The sequence below is a fragment of the Branchiostoma floridae genome, chromosome 15 (assembly GCF_000003815.2).
Source record: "Branchiostoma floridae strain S238N-H82 chromosome 15, Bfl_VNyyK, whole genome shotgun sequence".
NCBI lineage: Eukaryota > Metazoa > Chordata > Leptocardii > Amphioxiformes > Branchiostomatidae > Branchiostoma > Branchiostoma floridae.
The window spans coordinates 14,169,539-14,184,922 of record NC_049993.1 but is presented as its reverse complement, the minus strand read 5'-3'; the positions used below and the strand labels follow the sequence as shown (position 1 = coordinate 14,184,922).

General features: G+C 42.2%; 1 protein-coding gene across 1 annotated transcript in view; it reads left to right on the top strand.

Annotated features, from left to right (window-relative positions):
- Window positions 1-14,434, top strand: part of LOC118432068 — a 66,540-nt gene extending 52,106 nt beyond the window's left edge. Inside the window, exons 7-10 of the mRNA XM_035843577.1 lie at window positions 3,203-3,394; window positions 6,553-6,741; window positions 11,032-11,141; window positions 13,265-14,434. Of these exons, the coding sequence (XP_035699470.1) occupies window positions 3,203-3,394; window positions 6,553-6,741; window positions 11,032-11,141; window positions 13,265-13,999 (1,226 nt within the window). The 3' untranslated portion in view covers window positions 14,000-14,434. The remainder of the gene's footprint in view (window positions 1-3,202; window positions 3,395-6,552; window positions 6,742-11,031; window positions 11,142-13,264) is intronic.
- Window positions 14,435-15,384: the final 950 nt, after the last annotated feature.

Below are 15,384 nucleotides of genomic sequence, written 5' to 3'. Positions count from 1 at the left end.
ATTTTATGCACTGTCTGCGTAACTGGCTTTTGAGGACACCTTCTTGGGTTGTTTCAGGACATAGAAGACATTCGAGTTCAAGGACAAAAGATGTATAAAGACCGCCACAAGAATACTAACAACTTGCAAATTATTCCAAACAACTACGATTTAAGATTCACAAACACTACACACGAGTGAAGAAGTATTACACATGCTTCAACGTGCGCATAAATATCGTATTTCGTTCGCTGGAAGATCTGCAAGATATTTCTTTTTGTTTTGCCAACCCACCACTCCCACCCCCTGCACACAGACACTGAAGGTGTTATCTCACTGCACTTGGGGCACCGGCGTGGCACTGCGGGGTTCGTTCACTGTGGCACGGTTGTGTTTCGCCGATTTTTTAAATAACTTACATATTAAGTCAAACGTACAAGTATGACTTAGAAAACAATAAACGTAAGAAAATTTACCTCTGAACTCTTTCATACCCCGCAGTGCCACAATGGTGCCCCAAGTGCAGTGAGATAACACCGTAATTGTACTACAGCCAATATTGAGAGAAATATAGGTTTTTAAGTGGAATATAGCTCCAATAACAAATACATTAACTCAAGCCCTTCGAAAGTTTGCTTTGAAGCAGTCATTGCCTACTTGATAAATGACAGAGATTTAATCGCAAGTCCCAACTTTAGTCAACAGGTCTTGTGCAGAATAATTGCCAGGAAAAAGTTCTCAGTTGGGGATTTTGGGGTACAATTGTTCAAAGCACACCCAGTCAGCAAATCCAATAATAGTAAATTTTAGGTCGAAGACCAGAGAGAACGTGTTTAAAGTTCCATTTTAACCATTGAGCGATATACAACTAGCCGCTATGGAAACAGTACCATGACTCGGTTGATGAACAATTTATGACATTAACGTTATCAAAGCACACTACATATGTATCAATTCTATTTATGTTATGCATTGACTTCACTACCCTTATAATGATTACATATAGTAATATATTACATAAAGTAATATGAACTGTCATAAGTACTCGTTATTATTTAGAACATTTTCTCTTGACAGGCATTTTTCTGTTAATATTTGATTGTTTGATATTCATAATCATATTTCATCCTATTGTGAATAGGTTTTCATTAGATATAGGCTGATATCAATCCATCCAGCTGGCTGCCATTGTTAGATTTACGGGTATGTCTTAAAACCATTTATTTTCTCAATAAAAACATTAATCATCATCATCATACAACGTCTCACCAATTACAAACGATATTGAGCGAACAGGCGACAGTGGTGAGGTATCTCACTGCACTTGGGGCACCGGTACGGCACTGCGGGGCTCAAAATATTACTCAACGAATTTTAGACACCAATTTTCCTACGTGTTGTGTATTTTGTTGTCTTCTAAGTCATACTTTTACGTATTACGTAATATCTAAAAAAAGATAGGCGAAAATAACAGTGCCGCAGTGAACGAACCCCGCCGTGCCGCACTGGTGCCCCAAGTGCAGTGAGATACCACCTTCATAGTAACGGTGAGGTATGTATGGCGTGATGTGCGAAACATTTGTTGTTGAAGGAATATCAATCTCTAGTGGTGACGCATTGCTAAGACTCAAAGTTCATTCCTTGGTGAAATCCTCCAAGGCCTGATCGTGTATGCTGCTAGTATAACGACATTAAAGAAGTCTTACATGGCCCCCCCAAATGACGTACTACATCAAAGGGCCAATACCTAGCTTAATCCACCGAAGACGTTCAGCATCGAGCCTTAATTTCTCCTCAAATGGATCTCGAAGCAATCTCACTCTCGGAGAAGTTGTGTGTGGTTATAATTCACTCCAGGTTCAAGTTCCACCGCAGTGAATCACTCAAGGCAGTCTCGGTGTGTTTTATGGTTGTGATTACTGCACTACCGTGTGAACGAAGCACTGGATTAGAATCTTGCAATTCGGGAATACTACTCAAGATAAGGCAATTTTACCTCTAGTACGTTTCCAACTTCGGTGAAATCAAGACCATCAGGTCTGCTGTCAAGATAGATGATGCGGATTTTCCCAGACGTATTTGCCAAATGGGATCATAAATTTCGACAACTCCGGTTGTAACCTGTTTTAGGTTATCGTCAATTTCTACGTTGGTGGGGGTTATGGTTGGCAAAAGCAATAAATGTCAAGAACACCTCAAATCCCTTAGCTGACGGTGTGGAAGGATACGCGTTTAGTCTGCAGTAAAGTTTCCGATGTGTCTGCCGAACAACTCGTATCGTATCTAGTAAATCAATACGCCTCCTTGGGATATCATCGTAAAGCTAGTAAAAGTCGCCAAAGAAAAATCCTATACAGGTCTTTGACGTAGTTTAAGCTTTCACAATGGCTATGAAAAATGAACGTTGCTAGATCAACTAATACTACTATGCATCACAGTTTTCATGTAGTATTTGTAACCTCCAGTCTTGCTGCTTTTCAATTTTCAGGGAAAGAAGACTTTATCAATAGGTTGTCCAACGATACCCCCTTTTCTGCAAAGTTGTTAATCTTTATCAGCAAATATGTTCCGTATCTGCAGTTACGAATCAGTTAATCTATTGAGTGTATTGATGTTGTGTGTACCTCCGGGAAACGTTTGACTGGGGACTGACTTATACTGTGTGCACTTCTTTGCAAAGTTGATCTATGGAGTTGCAAATGCTGTGCGTACTTCGATGGAAAATTTATCTTGGAACTGACCAATGTTTTCCAGGAAAGGTTTGTATCTTCCAGAAAAAAGTTTCGCTGACTAATGTTGTATCTTCCAGGAAAAGTTTCGCTGACTAATGTTAAGGTTTCGCTGACTAATGTTGTATCTCCCGGGAAAATTTTTGCTGACTAATGTTGTATCTTCCAGGAAAAGTTTTGCTGACTAATGTTGTATCTTCCAGAAAAAGTTTCGCTGACTAATGTTGTATCTTCCAGGAAAAGTTTCGCTGACTAATGTTGTATCTTCCAGAAAAAGTTTCGCTGACTAATGTTGTATCTTCCAGGAAAAGTTTTGCTGACTAATGTTGTATCTTCCAGGAAAAGTTTTGCTGACTAATGTTGTATCTTCCAGGAAAAGTTTTGCTGCCTAATGTTGTATCTTCCTGGAAAAGTTTTCCAGTGCACTGATTGATGCTTTGTGCACTTCCAGCAAAAGTTTACCTAATTGATGTTGTCTTGTCTGTACCTCCTAGGGAAAGTGTTTGCCAGAGCGCTGTGCGACTACAGCCCACAGGACGACAACGAGCTACCCTTGCAAACCAATGACGTCATCGAGGTGCTGAGCGACCAAAATGGCGGCTGGTGGTTTGGATCCGTGCAGGGAAAAGTTGGCTTGTTTCCCGCCAAATGTGTCGAAATTCTCGTCTGCAAGGACAGACAAGATGGTATGTACATGTCGTGCATACAACAATTCCTACAACGACAAGCATTACTGCATAACAGTAGAGATCAATGACCTTAAACTGCAATTTTCAGTATTTGATGTATGTCAGCACAACTTATTGATTAATTTGATCATGATATAAGAATACGTTTATTGCAAATTGGGTTAATTGCAAGTGACAAAAAATAGCTAAATAATGGTAAACAGTATAGTAAGCGACTACTTCTAAGGTCTAACTCTAAAATGTTACTTATTGGGTTTGACTTCTTTAAGTAAGACAGTAGAAGACAAAGTTAAAGGATCTCACCTTTTCTGTAATGTGTGGGTGCTGTGATGTTTAGAATTGGTATTTATCAGGATTACGAGATTTTACACGACGAAATCATACCACCTTTAGAAAACTCTTCAGTCCTAAGTTTAATTCCTCCCCCTCTCAAAGAAGTCGGTAACAAAATGCTTTCGGGCCACGTATCAGAAAAATTTGTAATGTCAGTGTCAAGCCACAAATGTCACCCTCACAGATTTCCCAGTTGTCATAATTTGAAAGTGCGTGAGACCTTTTTGGTGCAGTGTCGCATTCCCTTCCAGAATTCACAATAGAGAATTACAGGAGCAGCATTTCAGAGAGACCGCTCAGACTAACCCTCGGAAATGTGTAGAAAGCATTTTCTTAAGAATGGGGCACACCCCCTGAGGGCGTCTGCATCCTAAGTGTGATTTTGGCAAAGTTGGTATTCCATCCTCGTCGGCAAGGGTTCATTATAGGGAATTTATCTTCCCGGGAAAGCGATCGATGGGCGCAGGGGTGTAGTCCACCCCGCAGGCGCGAGGCAGTCGTACCAGACTTCCCTTGTCCCAGCCGATTGATCATTTCTGATACCCCCTCTAATGCAGTTTAGATGGGATTAAAGAGTAGTCCATTGTAGACACTTCCCAGTCGGCTTGTAAGCCGTGGCGACGTCGTTGTCGCATAACGTCTGCATCCATTCCCAGGGGTACCAATTAAACACTTCCTGGAAAATACATTCTTCCCTTTTCCCGCATGATTTTAGGTATCCCTGTTGATACAAAGTTGATTTAGCATTCATCACCACTCAAAACCCTCTTTCACAATCCAAAAGTCATCCAATTTAAAGAATAAGCTGCATCCTGCCATCTTCATCGAAAACAAACAGATTTGTTCATCGAAGTTCCTATCTTGACAACGCACATGCCTCCAAGACTTACAACGCTATCCTGCAATCACAGCGCATAAATCTTTCCTATTACTTCCTCACAGAAGTGCATAAGCGAAAGAAGCAAAAGATAACCTACTAATAGAAACACCGTTCTAGATGTGACAAGCTGTCGGAAACGGCTAATATACTGCACGCAGTCTACTGACAGTAGCGATCCCTTTTCAATTATCTCACTACAGATTTGGACAAAAGATTGGACGGTGTAAGACCTTCCAATAAACCCAAGAAGACAACTTGAATTGGTTTTACTTCTGATTTGTGTTGCATATTATCTAGCGAGAACCGAAGGAGACAGGCTGTTTTCCATGATTATCCGAAAAGACTCCACTAAGTGTGCTATAGTGAAGAATCTAGTTGCATTTCTTGCTGGCTGGATACGGATAATTTTGGCAGTAAAATCCGAAAATGTGAAATTAACTTGTGAATTACCAGTTTGCTACCTTGAACTTTGACCTTACAATGGATTTCATTTAAACTTTGCCATTCGACTTACGTGCACCCAACACCTCCCTCCCACACACACCTACACTCATCATCTTCCCAAACAAAATCAGATCTGCACAACCCATACTTTTATTACGAATGTAGGAGTTTCAAAGTTTAACCATCGTAAATACTTGCCAAACATTTCATTCTCAGCACATTTCCTTGCAATTCACTGCACGAATACCTACCTTTCAGCAAGTCTTAAATCAAGCGTGAAGATTGCGTTTTTTTCCATGAAAGTATGGTTTGGGTATGTTTTACGAATGTGTACGAAATATCAGATTTCGTGTAGTGATTGTTCCTTATTCAATGAGTAGTCATCCCTTGTAGATTATCTATGATTCAACGTTGGCTAAACGGAAAAGAGGTTGAATGTTGAATGGGAAAGTCCTACACTGAAAATAGACATCCGGAGTTCCAAGCAGTTTTGATATGTTTCTGCTCTGTGCCAATCCTGACAGAGAAATATTCCGATCGTTCCTTCCCCATTGGGATTCGCATCTGAAAAATCGATACATATGGGAATACCATCCAAAAGTATCAATCAGCATCCTTTTGATGACTGGCTATATATTCAGAAGTGATTGGACGATTTGGTACAGCGTGCTTGACAAATGTTACATTTCTGGCCCGGGCCTTCTGAAGGTTCATCGAATACGTACCTCAGGCCATTGATTACGTCAATGAAAATTTAGACCCATTCACTATCCTGGGATCAAGACGACCTTTGGGGAATGCATCATTGGGTACGAGATTCAGAGGGTGAGATGTGCATAGTCCCTATAGGGGGGTAAAAGATTTACTCTTAACTCGAGCTTTTAAAGATTGATAACTTAAGTATGAATCCGATACTGTCTGGTAATCTTGGAGGAAATCTTGGAGACTGCCGCTGGGTCCCAAGACGGCGTACATATGTTTTGTACAAGATTGACATATGGTGCGTCCAAGAGTTGGCGCCTGGCTTGCAACTTTACGGGTTACAACCTGCGTCATCAAAATGGCGTTGTACAGAAGACCGGTAAGGGGCGGATGGCCACAATAGACCGGCCCTATTACCCCGCCGACCTCCAACAAAGTATAGAAATCTAAAATAAAAACATTAAAATGCAAATATTTAACAAACATGCAGCCACTCTTCCATTGGTCGAACCGCTAACATCAATGCAGCCTATGACTGGGCGTTAAAGAACCCATCGCACGAAAAGAGTAGGGGTCCTTCGAGTGGTTCAAAGCCTACGGTCCTTTTGTCGTACACGCTGCTAATTATGATGGACTGTTAGGACAGGTCTATTTCCTCTTGTCCATGTGTAACTTTTGAGTCAGAAACCATCTGTTATTGCGAACGTAAAAAATAAGTAACAAGAATGTTTCGGTTTTTTTTTAAATCTGAATCTTTTACCCGAATCACGAGCTTATTTCTACCCTCATTTTCCAGGAAAGAAGTGCTACGCGCGTGCGCTGTACGACTACGACCCCTGCGAGGAGGGCGAACTGCAGCTGCAGGTCGGTGACGTCATGGAGATTGTGAGTAGGGAGGACCCCGGCTGGTGGTACGGGTACCTTCGGGGGAAGGTCGGCCTCTTCCCGTCCAACTACGTAGAGGTGGTCCCCGAAAGTTCCGTAGGTACGCAATCACAGGGTAATGGTACAGTTCTGATGCTGTTGAAGACACCACACCTTTAAGGTGATATCTCACTGCACCGGTGTGGCACTACGGGGTTCGTTCACTGCGGCACTGTTGTGTTATTTTTGCCGATTCTTTTTAATGATTTAGATATCGCGTGAAACGTAAATGTATGATTTAGAAGACGACAAAATACACAAAACGTAAGTAAATTCGTTCATTATCTCTGAAATTCGTTGAGAAATCTTTCAAACCCTGCAGTGCCGCACCGGCGCCCCATGTGCAGTGCGATACCACTTTTACAGCACCCAAATCGTATTTTGTTAAAGATAGTAGTAATGGTTATATAGCAAAAAAACATTGTATCCTAAAAAAATGTGCATTTTTACTATCGAACAGTATAAAAACTTATAATAGCAAATGGTTCAGTAAGGATCATGCAGTAGTTGTATCTCCTAAAATGCACCTTAAATGTTTGACGGCAAGTTTTCTATTAACTGGTTAAATGGTATCTAAAACACTGACGGATATTCTGTTAGATTGCACTTCGCTGTCCTCCGATGACCCCCAAAACTACCCCCGTAAGGTAATACGTACTTGTGTGGTGGTGTATTGTGTCTGGCTTGTCATTTAACTGAAAGACTTGGAATTACCGTGCAAAGTACCCAGTCGAGAGAACAGACAGGCTCTTTGTGCTAATGCAGTCTCGTAAGAGATGCCATTAGCGACTTGTTTTCAAGTCTTCGCCACTCGTGACTTGGCCACGATTGCCTAACATACCCAGCAGCCTTGCGGAGTAGTATATCTATTGTGAAGATGTCACAAGCGATACATTCACACCAGCCCCTTTAGACCAACCCAAGGCTTACAAACGTGCATTGTGTTCTAACGCCATTCAAGCATCATGCTGAGCTTGCAAAGTTAACGAGGATGAAACATCCGCGGGGCATTTGCAACTCCAAATGTTATCTTAGTCAGAAAATCAGCACACCATTGTGTTATTTGTCACGGCAAATCTAATAACACTAATATTTTCTCTGCTTCTTTATCTACGGAACGCCGAGGGGAATACAGTTGTGCTGGAACGATGTAAATGTAATATAGCCAACGTTTTGTATTGGATTGCAAGAGTTTTGGCGTGATTGTATGGCGTTTGATGAACTTTATTGATTGATGGGGAAAAGAATGAGGAAACCGTCTATTGAATGATGTGACTTGTTATGCGACTTAACCCACGTGAGTAAAGCTAAGAGCACAACCCGCCGTACGTGCAATTTGTCCGTACGTTTTTTAGGCCAAGTATTTCTGAATACGTTCAGGCTGTACAGGGCAGGCGCGTCGCCCGTACTGGCTCGTACAGGGGGCGATTCGGCAGCCAGATGGCACACAAAGTTTTGCCTGCACGTACGACGGGTTGTGTCCTTAGCTTTAGGCTTTCAAACACCAGAATCAGAGGTGGTTCACCAGCACAAAGACCTGTAGGCCCGAAGCGTATCACATGCTTTCCAATTGCCAGTACCTAGTATTGCCGATGAACCAATACACCAGTGGGATACATTCTTACTCCTAGCCTTCGGCGGAACCACTTTCTAAGGTGTGCAGTAGGGGATCCTATTTCAAGCGGATACAAAATTGATGCGACGGGCGTTCCGGAGTGTCCTGAAAGAAAGTCCACGATGCAAAGTTTATAGATTCTAGGAGCTGAAACGTCGGAGTGCATTCGGGAGAACCACTTCTAAGGTCTGTAGTTAGGGACTTCTTTTCGAGCTAAAACAAAATTGATGCGACGGAAAGTCCTGGAGTGTCTTCCAAGAAAGTTCTCACTGCAAAGTGTATGGAATCCGCAGAGCCTGAACGTCGCAGTACATTTAGAATCACTTCTTAAGGTTTGGGACCTCTTTTAGAGCCCAGACAAAATTGATGGGACGGAAAGATATGGAGGTTTCTCCAAGAGAGTTCTCGCTGTAAAGTGTATGGATTTGAGGAGTCGGAACGCTGAAGTGAGGTTGCAGCCCTAGCCTTCGGAAGAATCACTTTCTAAGATGCGCAATTAGTAACCTCTTTTAGAACCCAGACAAAATTGATGGTATGAAAAGATGTGGAATGTCCTCCAAGAAAGTTCTCGCTTGCAAGGAGTTGGAACGCTGGACTGTGGTTGTTCCTCTAGCATTCGGAAGAATCACTTTCTAAGGTGAGCAATTAGGGACCTCGTTTCAAACGAAAACAGAATTGATGCGACGAAAAGTGCTGGAGCGTCCTCCACGCTACAAAGTTTACAGAAGCTACTGGACTGAAACGTTGTTGAGGTGCTCCATCATTGCCGTCTCTGGTTGGCATCGTCGACCGTTCCGCACCACTGGGGCATCATTGATCCATGCCCTGTTACTAAGTAGCGTTAAGCCTTTTGGACGACGTTGTGGTGGTCATCAATTCTTCTGTCCCTTGTAGCTTCAATTCACTGGCAACAGCAGGACTCGCATGGTAGCACACGCTTTCGATAATCCGTCAAAAGTCACCAAGCCTAGGTCTGTGAGGTCGATTTTTACGTATTCGCCTGCGGCCATACAACTCCAAGGTCTTAGTGATCAATTATCTCTGGCATCGTTTTATACAGGATTAGGAATCCTCATGCGACGTTACGAGTATCATCTGTACTTTAGTGCCTTTGGTGCAGAGAGCTGTGTTTTATTGTTAATAGGCAACTGTAACAAAACCAGTTTTCTGCCTTGGACTTAAGTCTCCTGTCGTTAGTGTCCAGATGGATTCTCACGCTGTTGCCATCTAAATGTAGGCGGTCATCCCGCGGAGAATCAGAGAACTTAAGATTTATCACCTCCACAAGAGGTCTTTCCTCCCACTAGTAAAGGGAGTGGTGTCATCACCAGATAGCACCACTGCTATGATACTTCAGCAAGGAAGTCGTTATCAGAGGATTAGTTGATGGGAGGTTTCAAAGACAAGAGCAAGACACAACAGCTAGGTAGAAGAAGATAGACAGTGGCACGGTGGCTGTGTGGTTATTGTTTTTGACTCAGGGCGTGGTCACCTAGGTCGTGCAATGGTTGCACGATCGCTAACGTCGGGCATTTTGAAGGATAAAAATGTACATCTCCTGCAACATTCACATGTCTTGAAACACAAAATGCTGTTTTGGATCCATGTCGGTGCTGGGTTCTGTCACGGTCTGTTTGAAAATCCCATGGCATAAAAACCGTACGATGATCACACGACTTATATGACCGCGCCCTCAGAGCCTGGAGGTACTGAATACGATTCCCTTACATGCACCAATATGCTGTGCTCTTAGGAAAAATAATTTGCAACAATATCCTCACTCGACACAGGCGTAGGCTTTTTATTTGGATATATGCAGCCATGGGGCGGCTTGTTGAGGGTGCAATATACAAACCTACACGAAAAGCTAGCTAATTCTTCCTTAAGACAAGGCCGACAAAGTAGGGCTACTACACAAAACGTCTCCTTCCTCCTTTACAGCAGTAAAATCCAATTATGAGAAAACAGAACACAAAGATGTTCATTACGGTTGTCTTAGACATCAAAAGCCCAATCTTCAGTCCCCTCTGTCCGTCTAAATCAGATGACCTAGCAGAAACTTATCGCTCGTCACAAAATGCACCAGGCACAATCTATGCTCCATCACGAGATGAGGTGGCACACACTTATCGGTCGTCGCCAGAAACTTTCCCCACAAGTTTGACCTTTGTGTATTTGTATCTATAAGACGAGGAGACAGACCTTCTGAATACTATTGGAAGGCTTCTCGGGATCATCAAAATTGATGATGCGAGAGAGACGGACTGTCGGGTGCAAGCTTTGGTCTTGAGTTCTTGATGAATGCTTGGGTAGATTCATCACTATGACGAGCGTGTGTGCGTGTAGCTCCCCATTTCCAGCGCAATAGACCTTACCTAATGTCCGTCCTTACCGGGGATATTTTACCTTCGATCTGGTCTACAGCTAGCATATGGTCGAGTCAGCCAACCTAATTAATGAACGTAATAGCTTTTTCTTGCCGGGGAGGCTTTGAGTGCTCTCTCTTTCATCGCAGGCTATTTGCACGTCGCCTATTCATGTACATGAAAAAATAAATTGGATTACCACTATCTCAAACTTCGACGCTGAAAACTTTAGACTCGAGCTTCTATGCAAATTTGTACTTTTAAGATTGATCTAGGATATGAAGGTTTTCCGTATGTGGTTGGGTTGTACTTGATGGAGAGAACTTCAAAAGGTACCCGGTAGATTGAGATCTGGTGTTCTTATTTCCAGGGGATCTGTCGGAGCTCTCCCCAATTAGGAGCAGAGAGCCCGACGTGACGTTGGGGGCTTCCTCGGCGTCGACATTGCCGGCGGCAGACGTACAGCTTCTCACCTCTAAGGTACGCACGCCGACGCAATCTTCCGTCTCGTAATTATGCAAGGGTCACATTTCCAATACGGGGCCCGGCCGGGCGGTATGGGGAAACGAAGAGTATGCTACAAAAGACAACAAAACACAGAACCTGTCAAAAATTTTGCGAAAACACAACTTTTGCACATTTCTTGTCATAAACTATAATTTTCCCTTTCCTTATACCCCTGGCCAGGCCCCAAATGGGTAATGTGACAATAGTATGCACGGCCGTTGCAGTTTCGAACGGTCGTCGCAATACTGCTGACCAGCCTATACCATATCCGAGCATGTCATATCTCGGGGCGGGGGTCAAAGATTAAAACAAAAACGTACATAAAGCCACGTGTCAATTACAAATGTACAACAGTATCGTATCAAGTGACATCAAGATGACGACCATTTTGTGGGGTGACGGCCGTTTACTAGACGGAATTTACCTACGCCGACACAAATTATGAACTTGTAATAGATTCAGTAATTGCTTTCTCTATAAGCTTAATGTTTAACCAGATATTTGTAGACATCCGGGGTAAGGTAAGAACTATACCTAAACAGCCCCCTTTCACAATACTCCGGTCGCGTCGCGCCACGACCTCACGGTGACTAAATGTTACTTGAAGTATAACCATTATCTTCATGATTGAAATATCATAAAGTGTTAAAGTATAACTGATGAAAAGACAACAAAGAACACGATTAGTTTTTGTTTATGAAATTCGTTGAGCACTCTTTCAAATCATTCCATCACAGAAAGGTAGCAGTGAGTTCGCCACCTTGTGGCTGGGAGTAATATTGAATTAATCTTTTCAAAAGTATGAGAACATAAACGCCATGTTGTGCCTTGCTGCACAGTTGCAAAGCAAAATAAGATGTATCTACAAAAGTTCTACTAAACTTTATGTTGTCGAATAGCCACCAGTACATTCTTGTCTCATTACGTACAGTCATGTTCTAAAGGTCTAGTAAGAAAGAAGTCAATGAACTTAAACAAATACCCTCTTTAGCAGGACGAGAAATTTAAGGCATTTTAAAGCTCAGGATCAGTTTTCAAAAGAATCACACCCAAGACAAAAGACGATGTGCTCAGTCTACCGCACTAAGTATCAAAACTTTAGTAACTTTGGATGACTCTGGAGGCTTTTATTAAATGATTTCGAAGATACGGTTACTACGGATTGGTTTTCTGTGCTAAAAATACCTTGTAACCGATCCCTGGTTCCCACAAAGAAGGACTTAAAAGATTACAGTGATCCACATAACTGGCAACTGAACGGCTATGCTCCATACTTACCATACGTTACTTTACCCCATGGATCCATTTAGTAGACAGAAAAACTCATCTTGGTTTGTAATTACAATTCCCGCTCCCCCAGCGCCGTTTCTCGCTCCCTTGGATCAGTGGAATAAACAGGTTTGGTTTCTGATATCGACCAAAGACGGAGTCCAAATTACTCGACTAACCCGGAACATATCCTCGCTTGATGTACCAACAGGATAACGTAAGAAGTTTCTCGGTAGGTATATAAAATAGTCTATGGTCAATTTGTGGAAAAGGCGAGTAAGGTTAAGATATTTTCTAGTGAACTCGTCACGAGATATTCTCTTCATATCATGCGAATCCCTGGGTTGGCATAATATGAGATTGGGTCCGAGGGAAAATTCAAAAGAAATGGGACTTTGTATACTACGTGCCCAATACCTCGCCGGTGTAGATTCTATCTTACGCATGAATGTCTCAGTACCGTGTCTACATTTCAACAACAGGCGTCATCGTGTATTTTAGCTACATGCAATGCTACATGCAATTAATTTTTATTGATTATTGAACTTTATTAATCACATGTGTACTGTAACTGTTAGTGACCTCTATGTGCACATTATTTTGCTACAAATTTCACATACTAAAGCCCATTGCAATAAAGCTGAATCTGAATCAGAATGGTGTTAAACGTCGTTTACATAATTTTGAATATTGGGTTATAAAGACAACAAAGTGTGAAGTTACGTAAAAAAAGAAGTTTGCCACGGTATCGTAAACTTTCGTTTTTGCTTTAGCAACAATCAATCAGTCAAATGATAATGAAAATATGCCTTTTGTGTTTTCCAAAGGTGAATGGACAACACCGAGCAAGCTGTGCTGTGCACAGTTCTACCAAGAGGTGCAACTCCGGCTACGGCGGAGACCAAGACTCTTCTGGTTACCACGACTCGTCTGGCTATGGCATGGAGGAAGACTCTAACAATTCCCAAGAACAGTACGAGTTTCGCAACTACCAGAAGCCGTCCAGAAGGAAAAGCGGCTCCTCAAACAAAGGACGGAAATTGTCCCGACGTTCATCGGAACCAGTGAGCAACTCATCTAACCCGGAAGCAGAAAACTGCCAACCGGAAGTGTGTCATTGTAATGAGTGTAGCGAAGCAAATCAAGGGCAATATACCAGTACACAACCAACGGGCCAGACCCGGAGTGCGTCTCAAAACAATTGCGATCAGAACACCACAGATAACCAAGACTCCCGCACTCGACACACTAGTTCGTCGAGGAGATCGTCTTCTGTTCGGTGCCATTCGTCGCGCTCCGACTCTCTTCGGTGCCATTCGGACAACTCCGGCTCTTTCCGCTGCTTCGACGGTTATCCCGAGAGCGTGTACGGCGGCAGCGACACTAACGTGGAGCGGTACTATTTACGGCCTGAGGGTGAGAGACAGGAGCCTGATAGCTTTCTGGGATCGAGTGTCAGCGGCTCTTTTCCGCCGTCAGACCAAATTGACAGCTCCCTTGATGGTTCCGACAATGAGGTTAGAAGATACGACTCAGACGGGCTGCATAGCATTGAAGCCTGATTGCATTTCAAACATAAGAGATGCTCTCCAGGCTCAAAGGCCATGCAGTCCGCCAGATATGGTCCGCCATATATCTTTAAATCCCTGGAACCATAGCCGTCGGCATGAAAACGTTTTTTTCTTCTTCTCGTATCTATGAAAAAGAGAAGAAACCAGAGACAACACGCTTTTAATCACGATTGTGTATATCTATATGACACGGGGGTTTATAGGCTGTAAAAGAGGGCCAATGATATGGTGCTTGAGCATGCGCAATAGAGGGTTCTCTTCACGTTTCGGTCTGTAGTTTGCCAGAGGTAGTATTTTGTTTTGTTGGTGACGTTTGCTCAAGTTAACTTTGAATATACTCTACAAACACTGGCTATACGCTCAAGGAATGGAAATAAACCTATTTGTAAATGTATGTTTGAGGAATAAATTTTGAAGATCATCGTATCCATGCCTTGTGTCTTTCTTATGTCTGTACCTCTCTCATACCCAAATGCAACAATAACCAAAACATGGATGCATATACAATACCTTAACACACAACACAGCTAGACATATGGCATGGGATGAGGTAAGTATGTATAAATTGACAAGCTCTGATTGCAACTGTAGCAAGGACAAAGTATGACCAATTTTATGAAGAATTTAGTATATAGGTAGCAAAATTAGCCTTTTAATTTTACTGATTCTTTTGGCAATGATAAATACATATTGGGAAATAGAAAACGTAAATAAAATTACCATCAATGAGATCAAAAGCGTCCAAATAACCTAGTCATTATTCAGGACATTCTTAGTAAAGAGCAATGATGGCAATATCCAATTGCATCATCAAAAGAACAGCTCCCAAGGACAGAACATTGTGCGCACACTTGGGATGACATTCAAGTGACCTCCACCATTTAAGAGGCTTTGAAAACTCTTTCAAGTCCTCGTTAGTGTTTATCACTGGCGTTAAGAGGACGGCGCTATTTCATGGGACCCATTAGCCTCTGACATATCACCGTGGCTTCTCTGTAGCCCGAGAAGATATACTCTCCATTCGGGGCTATTTCTGAGGGGGGAACAGCAGCATAGTGATAACATGGTGCGATATCTTCGAGGATATGACTGTATAACAGTTGACATCATAAATCCAAAATGACAATTTGAATCCGTAAAACTTTTAGTGCTTTCTAAGTAGATTGGACAAATGAATTAATGGCGAAAAGTATAAGACAAACGTTATTGTCCTCCGAGAAAAACTATTAACTTTTTTTCGTAATAAGACGTTCTCTTGGATTTTTCGTATGTTTTACATAGATTATAGAAGCAACAGTTTGAAGAACCTTTCAGGTAGCATTGATTTCAAAGGTGTTCATTTTATAAGGCTTTCAATTTATAGCTCATAGTATACA